We start from the raw sequence: 11,734 nt of genomic DNA, 5'->3' as shown, positions 1-11,734 counted from the left end.
ACGGAGGACCAAATTGGTTAAAATTTTCAAAGTCGAGGGACTTAATTGGGTACGAAAAATTTTTGAGGACCAAATTGGTAATTTCGCAATAGTCGATGGACCATTTTGGTAATAAACTCTTTAATTTTGTTCTTTTCTATTAGAACATTCTCATTTGGTCATAGTTCTATGTTTGTGAACATATAGTTATGTATTTGTGAACATAAAGTTCTATAACTGTGAACATGTAGTTCTATTGTTGTGAACTTAGAGCTCTGTGTTTGTGAACATTGATGATTGATCTCTATATCTGTTAATGTATAGCTCTGTTATTATGAACATGGAGTTATATTTTTGTGAGCATAGAGTTCTGTATTTGTGAATGTAGAGCTATGTTGTTGTGAACCTAAAGCTTTGTGTTTGTGAACCTAGATCTCTGTATATGTGAATGTTTAGTTCTGTTATTGTGAACATGGAGTTATATATTTGTGAACATAGAGTTCTGTATCTGTGAATGTAGAGCTATGTTTTTGTGAACATGGAGTTATATGTTTGTGAACCTAGATCTCTGTATCTGTGAATGCTGCGATGAAGACGATTTGCAAGGGAAAGCTATAGTTAACACCGTTAATTTTTAAATTTTTAAACAAAAATTTATCAAACGACGCTGTTTTTGACCAAGTCCATCCAGGTCCACGGCATAATTTGCCTAGTTGAGATGCTCCGGCCAATGTTTATTGTTTAATAATGTTTTTGTAATCCTATTAAAATTCTACATGTCTGATCTGTGTAACTCCTCGCCAATTAAGAAGAATATAATATAGTGTGGTGGCAGTTGGGTAGTATGTCCTGTTCATGAGGGGTGCATCATACTATAATGTATGTAGTTAATAATAGAGTTTACTTAGAAATAAATAAGGAATGAATTGAAGAAGCTAAAGCTAACCTCAACCCTGCCAATATGAGATTGGCAAGGTGAGGTGGAATTTTCTATAAATTTTTTTTTTAGGGTGATGTGGATTATGCAAATTTGCAATCATTACAAAAGCTGCGGCAGCAGCTGCTGCTGCGGCAGCTTTTGTACTTTCGGTTTTTTTTTTTTTAAATTATTTATTTACTTTTTTTTGTTTTCTTTTCTTTTCTATTTTATTTATTTATTAATATTTTAATGTGATGTGATATTGCAGGGATGTAGTGTTAATAGTAAATTAATTGCAAATTAAGTGATGTGGAAGTGTGGCTCATTTTTTAGAGTGAGAGAGATTTGTAGGGATAAAGATAGTCTAAGGTCTAAGGAAAAGCGAATTTCCTACTTGTTATTAGTTAGGGAGTTGCTGTCAGTCACAAACACACCATCATGTATCTTAGGTTATCCTTAGCCCAGCAATTTTTCTCTCACTTTTTAAAAAAGGTCTCACTCTCACATCATCAAATTTACAATTTCTTCATTATTTCTTCTATATCCCTGCAATACTCTCTCACTTTAAAAAACGGTCACACTTTTAATAAAATAAATCTATATATATATATATATATATATATATATATATATATATATATATATATATAATAAGACAAGAAAAGAAAAAAAAAAGTACACGACAACTTTCTTGTACTTTGCAATATCCTTTCAAGCTTTCTAAAATAGAAAACTTGCAAGACATGTAGATAATAAAAATAAAAAATTATTTTACACCAAAGCATTGCCACTCGGCTCGGTTAAGGATAGCCTAATTATCCATTCTATATCCCATGTGGCCCAATGTCAGAGGATAAAAGTCACTATCCTTAGCCAATAACAATCATGATTTCGATTCTCCTATATCCCCACGTTTTGTGTGTGTGTGTGTATATCGTGGTGGCTGGTGCCACTTCCATCTCTTCTTCATCCCCAACCCCAGTTTTATCCTTCCCCTCGCTTAAAGAAAAAATGGCTTCCAAATTGATGAGCTGCGGCGTCGCAGCCATTTGCTCCTCCGTTTTCTCTTCTTCTAAGTCCAAGTTCGCCACCGCCGTGCCATTGCCTGTCGCCACAAATGTCACCGCCTCTAGCAGGATCACCATGTCCGCCCAGCCCCGCCTACCTTACTCTGCACCCGGGTAATTAACTTCCATTTTTTACATGCCATACTTGAAACTATACAATAAATAAATGGGATAGTGAATTTGTTGATTTAATAACCATTGCACAAAGTTTTAACTTTTAGTGTTGTTTAGCTATGGACAACTGGTTTACCACTTTGTAATCCTATGTAAGTTAGGATAACAAGTTAGTTTATCCATATACATTCTTGAATAGTGGTTGCGGTTTTATGATCACCCCAAAAAATTATACAATAAAATGAGATTAATGAAGTTATGAGGTACAAAAAGGTTTATACTTGTGAACTTTAATTCAAAATGACATTCATATTATATACATACATTTAACATATTATTTGTATTCAATTAATAGATTATGTACTTATTATAATAAGCAAATGCATGTACATAATTTATGTAGCTATTACAATTAACATATTATGTATTTGTAGTTAACCTATTATATTTATTCTGTTAATAAATTATGTACGTATTATAATTAACAACTGCATGTACAAAATTTATATAGCTATTACAATTAACATATGTACCTGCAATTAATCTATTAATATATTCTGTTAATAAATTATGTACCTATTATAATTAATATATTATGTATCTTTAATTTATTTAAATGTACATAATAATCTGTTAAGTGAATGTATATAATATAAAATATATTGTAGGTGATGGGAGGGTGTCCTTTGGTGGACAGTTACATTTAAAAACACTATTGTAGAACTAGTACAGTAGTACCCAGATTATTGAGATTCTCCAACTACGGATACTCCCGGTACCCACTTCCCATCAACTATATATGTTGGGTTTGGGACAATTGTCACTAATACAAACGTCATGCTAATGTATTCTTTCACAATGTTGTTTTACGATTTACTATAAATATAATTCAAAATATTCAATATGATTCTCACTTTTTTAGTAATATTTTTTAAATTTGTTAGAGTGATAATTATGAGTCAAAAATATTTATTTACTTTTTTAACATAGTAGAATCAATGAGCAATAACCTGAATATTATTTTACAAATAATGGTGGTTATTCATTTCTTAACTTTATGTATTTATTTATTTATCATTTTTATAATATCATTTTATTTATTTTCGTCAAGGGCTTTGCTAGATCTTCTTCATGTTGATGAGTATGGTGCTTATGTCCAAAGAGTGAGATAGTCTCTCTATGGGATCTTTCGAAGCAAAAAAAAAAAAAAAAAAAAATCGTTATGCACATTATCTTTGATGTACATACTATCTAATGAAGGTTGGATATAGTTGTATTTGAGTAACAACATAAAAAAAAAAAAACTTGCAATTATCTTTGATGTACATACTATCGAAATTGTTATAAAAGTGCATACACTTTTTTTATACTTTTAAAAGTTAATGATTGAATTTAACGATGATACATACCTATTAAACCATTGTTACATTTTTTTTAACTTCATCTAACTTTTAAAAATAGTCTCGAAATTATTACTACTATATATAAATTTATCCATGTGATGTTGATTTTCAAAGTTTAAAAATGTGAAAGGTAAAACATAATATTATTATCATTTCAGCATTCAACTAATGACAATTTTAAATATTATTGCATTCATTTAAAAAATTTGTCCTACAAATGGTGTAAACAAATTTTATAAAATATGATAAATTATAAAAGTTTTCAAATCTAATATAGTATGAATTATTTAAATATTGCGAGCTCAAAATAAATTTATTTAAGTTAATAACATAATTATTGTTAGTTCCATTATAAGAGTGTGGTAACACGTTTTCCCATTGTTCACTGGCCAAGTTCACAAGAAAAAAAAAATTGCTACAATGCTTACTCATTAAGAAAATTTATTTTAAAATTGTCTAAACTCATACTCTTAAGTAAAAATTCAAAAATATGCCTAAATACGTAATCTAGTTATGGACTATATTAATCCATACAAATTTAAAAATTAAATTATTTTAATCCATTTTATTAATTATATGTAATAAAATATGAAATATACTTATGAAAATGAAATTATAAAATTAACAAAACGTGTGTTCATAATTATTTATAAAATTTTTAAAATATATTTATGCACTATATTAATCATACAAAATTAAAATGTTAATTTTGTTAATTTTCTAAATGTGATTATTTTAATTATAAATTCATCAATATATATTATAATTATGGAAGTTATAAAATTTACCTATATACATATTAATAAATATTATTTGCATATACGACGTATTATACAATCATTAAGAAAATACATCCAATTAGAATTTAAATTTACTAATACAAAAAATAAAATTTGCATCTTTTTTTTAATATAATTTTCTTAGTTATTATTCATACTGTTGGAATTATAATATTTATGAAATACACTTAGGAATAAATCAAATTAATTATGTAAATTTTTCTCTATAAATTTATCAAAATGTGTACATGATTAATTAGAGACTATATTAATTATACAAAATTTAAATTTAAATTTTATATGCTATGAAAATAGATACTTACCAAATATATGAAATTGAAACTATATTATTATATCGTACATTTCAAAATATTTATATTTTTTTTTCAAATTTTTTATTTAAATTCATAATAACATAGTTCGTGCATCGCACTGGTAAAACACTAGTTTATAGATAATAATAATAGTTAAATTCATTTTTTGTCTCGAATTTATAAGTGGCAATTCATTTTTAGTCCTTTTTTTTTCAAAATATCCTTCGTTGGTCATAGTATTATTGTTGCATGACAATTTTTGGTCATTTATCAACAAAACAATTTAAATGCCGTTAAACATAAGGATATTTCGATTTCAATTATGATTTTTTTCAAAAAAAATATAGCGCGTCAATGCACTTTTTATTAAAAAGATTAAAATGTCATTGTATTTAACGACATTTCAACGGTTTTGTCAATGGAGAAAAAAAATGGTCATGCCACAATAATACTAACACCAAAGAAGAGGTCATTTGAAATTATTGAAATTAAAGTGTATCACAAAATAAAGGGGTCGTTTATTAAAATGGAAAAGTAGAAGATTTTCTGGAAAAACATAGAATTTGAGAGGTGGAAGAATGAAAAATGAAAATTTTGTTTATTAAAATCATTTCCTCAATTGTCTAAAACTCCTCTCTATTCTTCAACTTTATGTATAATTTTGGAGAACTCCTGTCTGGACTTATCCACATAGAAGAAGGGGGAGAATCATGGGTTTACGGTGGTTTAGTTTGGAATTGTTTGGGGTTCGAATCCTACAGTGTGCTACTCTTATCTAAGCCTTTCCTTTTTAAATTTTTTTTTTAAATTTTTTATTATTATGAGTTAATTCCATTTTTGGTCCTAGATTTATATGTGACATTCCACTTTTAGTCCTTTTTTTTATCAGAACATCCACTTTTGGTCCTAATATTATTGTGACATGACCAGTTTTGGTCCTCTATCAGCAAAATCGTTGAAATGTCATTATATATAAGGATATTTAGATCTTTTTTATACAAAGTAAGTAGATCCACTATATTTTTTATGTTTATTTTTTTTTAAATTATAATTGAAAATCAAAATGCCCTTGTATTTAACGAAATTTAAACTATTTTGTTGATAAAGGACCAAAAATGGTTATGTCACAATAATACTAGAACCCAAAGTGGATGTTATGATAAAAAATGACTAAAAGTGGATTGCCATCTATAATTCTAGGACAAAAAATTGAATTAACTCTTCTTATTATTATTATTATTATTATTATTATTATTATTATTATTTTCTATTCATTTTCTTTGATGTTCATCTCTTTTTTTTTTTTTTTCTGTTTTTTTTGTTTCTTATTATCTTTATTAATATTATCTCTACTACCACTACTACTATTATTGTTATTATTATTAACTTTATTGTATAAATGTACAAATGTTATATGGGATGGTTGTATTTAATGAAAAAATTAGAGAAATGAAAAACTGGATAAATAAGGAATGAAAATTAGAAAACTGGAGAAATGGGAAACTAGAAATGAAATAAACGAGCCCAAATAGTTTCTTTGTTCTTAATTGTTTGTCACATTTGCTTTTTACACGATAGAATGTAACAAAACAAATGTTGCTAACCTTTTCAATTTTGTCCTTCAAAAGTAGGTGTCATTTGTCTATAAATTTGAAAAAGTCAAAAAGGTAAATTAGAAAATGTATAATGATATTTATGCTCAATTTTTTTAAAAATGACATCATTTTAGGACAAACTATAAAGAAAAGTAAGACTAGTAAAATGAGACGGAGGAAGTAATAAAAAGTAAGATGAAAATAGATAGATCATGTTTGATAACATAGTTAGCTTATTAATCAATTTTGACTTTGATCATTATTAGTTGTTTGACTTGGTTAAACAATTAATATGTGTTTGAGTAATTAACTTTTCATAACACTTATTGTTCAAAAATGCTAAAATTCAAAAAAACTGCTTAAGACAGTTTTTTCGATCAACTTTTAAAAAAAATCATTTTACATGTAATCAACTATTAGGTAATAGTTGCCAAAGGCCTTGTGGTCAAGCGGCATGAAGTGATTCTCCCAAGTGGGAGGTTATGGGTTCGAGCCTCAGTGAGGGCAATGTTGACTTTGTTGGGCTTTCAGTATAGTTGATTTACCAAATATTTTTCTATAATTAGTTAATGTTATTAACTAGTCAAACTCACTAACTCAATCACCTAATAACTATCATCTAACAATTATTTAATCGGAACCAAAATTGTCCGTATGGTTCCGGTTCCAACAGGGCACGGCTCGGTTCGAACCAAACTGTGATAATCCTAAATGTAGTATAATTTTTTCCACCTATACATATTTTATTGTGTAAAAGAAGTGAATGAATAAATACAATAACATATTTTTTGGAGTGATAAGATTAGCCTTGATTAGCCATATCAGTTTAATTAAAATTACCTCCAATAGTAATTCATTTTATTTATAGATTAATCAGAACATAGACATTTTAGTAACTGAGTAAAAAATAGAGTAAATATAGTAATTACTCAATTAAGATTCCACACAAATATAATATGTAACTGAACTCCTCAAACTTGTGTGAGACCGTCTCACGGACTTATCCGTGAGACGGGTCGGGTCGGGTCGAAGCACCATACAAATGTCACACTTATATGTGCAAATGTCATACTTATATGCTCAAATATAATACTAATTAGGAATACAATTTTTGTTACTTATAAGAGAAAAAGTATTACATTTACACGTATAAGTAACAAAATTTTTATTCCTGATTAGTATTACATTTGAGCATATAAGTATGACATTTATGCGTATAAGTGTTACATTTACATCTTAACCCGACCCGATTTCGTCTCACCTGAAAAGGCCTCACACAAATTTTTGCCTTTTAAGTTTGACATATATACCGGTTGTATTATTGCACAGTTACTGGGAGTTTGTGGAGGCGAAGGGAGAGGACACAGAGAGAGCTGGAACCACCATGGCTACCGACTTCAAATCAATTCCTTTAATTGGTAAAACTTCTCGATTCATTTTCCGACAACTTTTTGCTTCTTTTTTGAACTCGAAATGCACGAGGTTATTGAGCTATATAGATTAGAAGGGGTAGAGCATGGATGAAGTCGATAAAAGCTCTCTGAGATTGAGATTAAGGTTTTTCGCTTAAACGTTCGTTGTTGTAACTTAATCTGCTTAATTGAATAGTTGTGTTACGGATTGTTCCTAATGCCACTCTCTGAATTTGATACAGATGTAAGCCCTCTCGTGGACAAGTGGGATCATCCGAACATTGCCCAAGACGAGGGCGTAGCCGAAGTTGTTAGACAGCTAGATCAGGCTTGCAGAGAAGCCGGATTCTTTTATGTGGTAAATAATATATCTTTTGCCTGTATCCTTTTCTTCTGGTTTAGCTATGGCCGCCGCTGCCGGAACCCGCCTATAACCCGATTGAAAATTACCCATTCTAATCCATATAGGAATATGTACCTATACATGTTTAGGGAATTTTAAAAATTTTAAAATAAAAGATAAAACACTTTAAAACTACTCTCCTAGCATAATTTATTACATTTATACATGTACTAATAATAGTAATTATATATATAGAAAATGAATCAGACAAGAACTCGTGTCCGTGTTAGAGTGTGCGAATGAATTCTTAAAGTGTACTGCAAAAGAGTAATGCTAGATACCCTTCATATTTTTCCCCTCCAGCCATCCCTCATGATGTGACAGCTTCTAATTGGTAACTAAATGCTACTTTTAATTAGTGGTGGGTTACCAATTCATGGTATGTAATTTAAACCATTTGGTTATATTTCAGTTGGTTTCCCCATTGTGTTTTCTGAGAATAGGATTCATATTTTTGTTTTTCCATTGCTTGCAGAAGGGCCATGGCATCCCTGATTCTCTCATCAAAGAGATTAGACATATATCGCGTGTTTTTTTTGATCAGCCAAATGACATGAAACTCAAGATTAAGCTGTCTGCAGCGTCTGGATACAGGTTATTCCAATCAGCACACTTTTTCTTTGAAGTTGAAACAATAGTCTCAATTACCATATGCTTATGATTTTATAATACTTTAATTTGTTTGCAGAGGATATCAGTGGGTTGGGCAAAATATAACCAAAGGCGCCCTTGACATGCATGAAGCTATTGATGTATGTTTTGTTAGGCTAAGTGATTGTTTGGCCCAGCTAAAATTTCTTGAAAAAAGACCTCAACTTTGGAGTTTCTTGCATTGAGAAAAGGCTTTTGTCTCTTATCTAACCTTTAAAGCATTAATATCTTTTTAGTGTTTGAGCCAACATAACTTACGGTTTTCTGGAGTAGATAACTCTGAAAATTGTTGGGCAAAACATGTAAATATTTTTGATAGATCCATATAGCTTGTTTCTCCCCGAAATATACTTAAGAGATTTATAATAGAACAAAAATATATTCTAAACTAAAGAAATTGTCTGTGTTACTAAAGACCCTTCTTAACCCATCTATGCCAGTGTTATTTGTATGAAATTTACAAGAGTCCTTACTCCTTATGCCCGTGCAATTTCCATCATGAGTTTGCTGTTTTGATCATTTGTTTCATTTTCATTTTGCTTCTATTTGGAGCTAGTAGTGCTATAGAGAAGTGAAAGATGGAATATATGGAGATCTTGGAGAAGTTATGCAAGGATCGAATCAATGGTATGCTCACAAGATAATTGTTCTCCTTTGCAGTGACCCTCTCATGATTGCTTTATATTTTATCTTTTTCCATATGTTTCCTCCTTAATTTTAGAGAAATATTCCATGAATTTCAACCACCGAACATCACCGAGTGATTTGGACTCAGATTACAACTCCAAAAGTTCCTCATCTTTTGTTGGACCTTTGTGTTGTGTCTGTTTCAACTTGAACCTGTGAATGAGATCACCCCAGTAACTGCGTTTTTTCATCTGTTTAAACTTGAACCCGTGACTGAGATCACTATAGTGCACTGACTTATGATATATAGAGGGAGAGAGGAGGTTAAAAAAAAAACAGGAAAAAAGCACTGATGCTCTTTGTTCTGCAGGCCGAGTAACCCCCCAGATTTTGCAAGATTGATGGAGGAATATATCAACCTTTGTACAGGTGACTTAGTTTGTTAACCAATGACTCCCTTTAGTGGTGATGCTAGAATGTGGCAAATGGGGTCAGTTAACCTCACCGAACTGTTAAAATCAAGTTATTTATAAGTTCTGAAAAAAAAATAAAAAATCTCCGCCCCATTTTATGTATTGTATTTGGTTAACGAGGGTTACTTAGGTTATTTATAATTCATTTTTTTGTATTATTTAATTTAGTAGTAAACTAGTAATGAGTAAAATTTATATATTTAGAAATTATATAGAGTTCTATTAAACAAGCCATATTTTGAGAAAATGTAAGAAAATAAATAAATAAAGAAAAGTTAGTTTGATCATTGAATAGTAAATAGAATAGGTAAAATGAGACGGAGAGAGTATCTAAAGTGATCCCATTAAAACGGTTAATAATCATATGGAGTGGGATCATGAATTCATGATCACCGAATCATCAAAAACACTATTTACTATGACATGATGAAAACTTATGCACTGACTCGGTATGCTTGATGAGTCTTTCCTTGTAGTGTAATTTAATTTGCTAGACAAGTGGTTTATATGTTGTTGGATGACTCCACTAACCAAATATTCTGGCATTGTCACCCCTTGCACATATGCAATCTTCAAAGTTGTTTGTGAAATTTAATGTAACACAGATCTATCGAGAAAGATAATGAGAGGAATTGCTCTAGCTTTGGGTGGGTCTGTGGATGAAATTGAAGGTGAAATTGCTGGAGACCCATTTTGGGTTTTACGTATAATAGGTTACCCTGGTGTACCCTGCCCAAATGGCCAGGATATTCCCAAAACTTATATTGGATGGTAATATATCTCGTTTTTCATTCAGTTCTCTTCTCTTTTTCTCGATGGCTTTTCATTATACTTTTAGTAAGTAATCCTCGTTTCTGCTTGTTTTGGTGTCCTTGGAATAAACTAGTGGAGCTCATACAGACTACGGTAATGTTTCTGCCTGCCTTCTGATCAGGTGTTTTACTCGCGAATTGATTTTCTCATTTTCACCTGTTTTCTTCTTGATTATACAGGACTATTAACACTGGTTAATCAGGATGAAGACATTACTGCCCTGCAAGTATACATTTGATTCTCTGAAAGTTTCTTTTTAGCTGTGTTCTTTTGTTACCAATCTAATTCTGGTGAGCATTTTGAAGGTAAGAAACAGGTCAGGTGAGTGGATATCAGCACCACCCATCCCCGGCACATTTGTATGCAATATTGGGGATATGCTAAAGGTAAATTCATTGGAAATTTCCTTTTCTTCATTTGATTTCATTGCATAACTATGACCTTTAAAATAATGGAAACTCTGCAGATCTTGTCAAATGGCCTATATGAATCAACCTTGCACCAGGTCATCAATAACTCTCCAAAGTTTCGCGTTTGCGTGGCCTACTTTTACGAGGTTAGTGCTCTTCGGTTTGCAACCTTCATAACGACTACTTTTGAAATGGAGTTTCATGCATTTGCATTCGTTATGCAGCCCAACTTCGATGCATCGGTAGAGCCACTGGAAATGTGTGTACAGAGAACTGGTGGGGCAAAGAACTTCAAAGGAGCTGTTTATGGAGAGCATTTAGTGAGTAAAGTTACTAACAACTTTGTGAAGTACTAAATTTTTAGTACACATCTAATGGGGGAATGGGAGTCGGTGGGGGTTCCAACTACTTTTTACCACTTGAAAAGAAGTAGAACTTACCATCAAACTACACTTTGATTCCCCAAACTTCCTAATGTATTAGGTTATCAGGAATCTTTGTTTGTTTGTTTTTTTCTTGTGTTAGCTGTTTAGACAGCTTATGTTATTGTTTGCTTTGGATTTGGCTGATTAATCATTTGATTGCTTCTTCATAGATATCACTCCATGTTTTGGGGTTCAACTTTATCTTCTGAGGCCGATAGTGATATGATGTGACAAATTATACTATGGACCACGCCACCACGGTTCACATCGCAATGGTCTACAATGTAGACCATGATTAAATGTTTATTTTTAGTATACTGAATGTTCATTTTTAATGTATTGAAAGTTCT

At 30.6% G+C, this 11,734-nt stretch overlaps 1 protein-coding gene across 1 annotated transcript; it reads left to right on the top strand.

Moving 5' to 3' along the window:
- Positions 1-1,885: 1,885 nt before the first annotated feature.
- Positions 1,886-11,557, top strand: LOC115998995 (probable 2-oxoglutarate-dependent dioxygenase At3g50210). The gene is made up of 13 exons (XM_031238693.1): positions 1,886-2,079; positions 7,500-7,588; positions 7,825-7,940; positions 8,461-8,579; positions 8,674-8,737; positions 9,196-9,263; positions 9,634-9,692; positions 10,342-10,507; positions 10,623-10,642; positions 10,729-10,775; positions 10,855-10,935; positions 11,016-11,105; positions 11,184-11,557. Exons 1-13 carry the CDS (start codon positions 1,910-1,912, stop codon positions 11,313-11,315), a joined length of 1,221 nt encoding a protein of 406 aa, XP_031094553.1. The 5' UTR covers positions 1,886-1,909; the 3' UTR covers positions 11,316-11,557.
- The last annotated feature ends 177 nt before the right edge of the window (positions 11,558-11,734 follow it).

The sequence above is a fragment of the Ipomoea triloba genome, chromosome 12 (assembly GCF_003576645.1).
Source record: "Ipomoea triloba cultivar NCNSP0323 chromosome 12, ASM357664v1".
Taxonomy (NCBI): domain Eukaryota; kingdom Viridiplantae; phylum Streptophyta; class Magnoliopsida; order Solanales; family Convolvulaceae; genus Ipomoea; species Ipomoea triloba.
The sequence above is the reverse complement of the archived record's forward strand: the minus strand, read 5'-3'. Positions and strand labels throughout refer to the sequence as shown.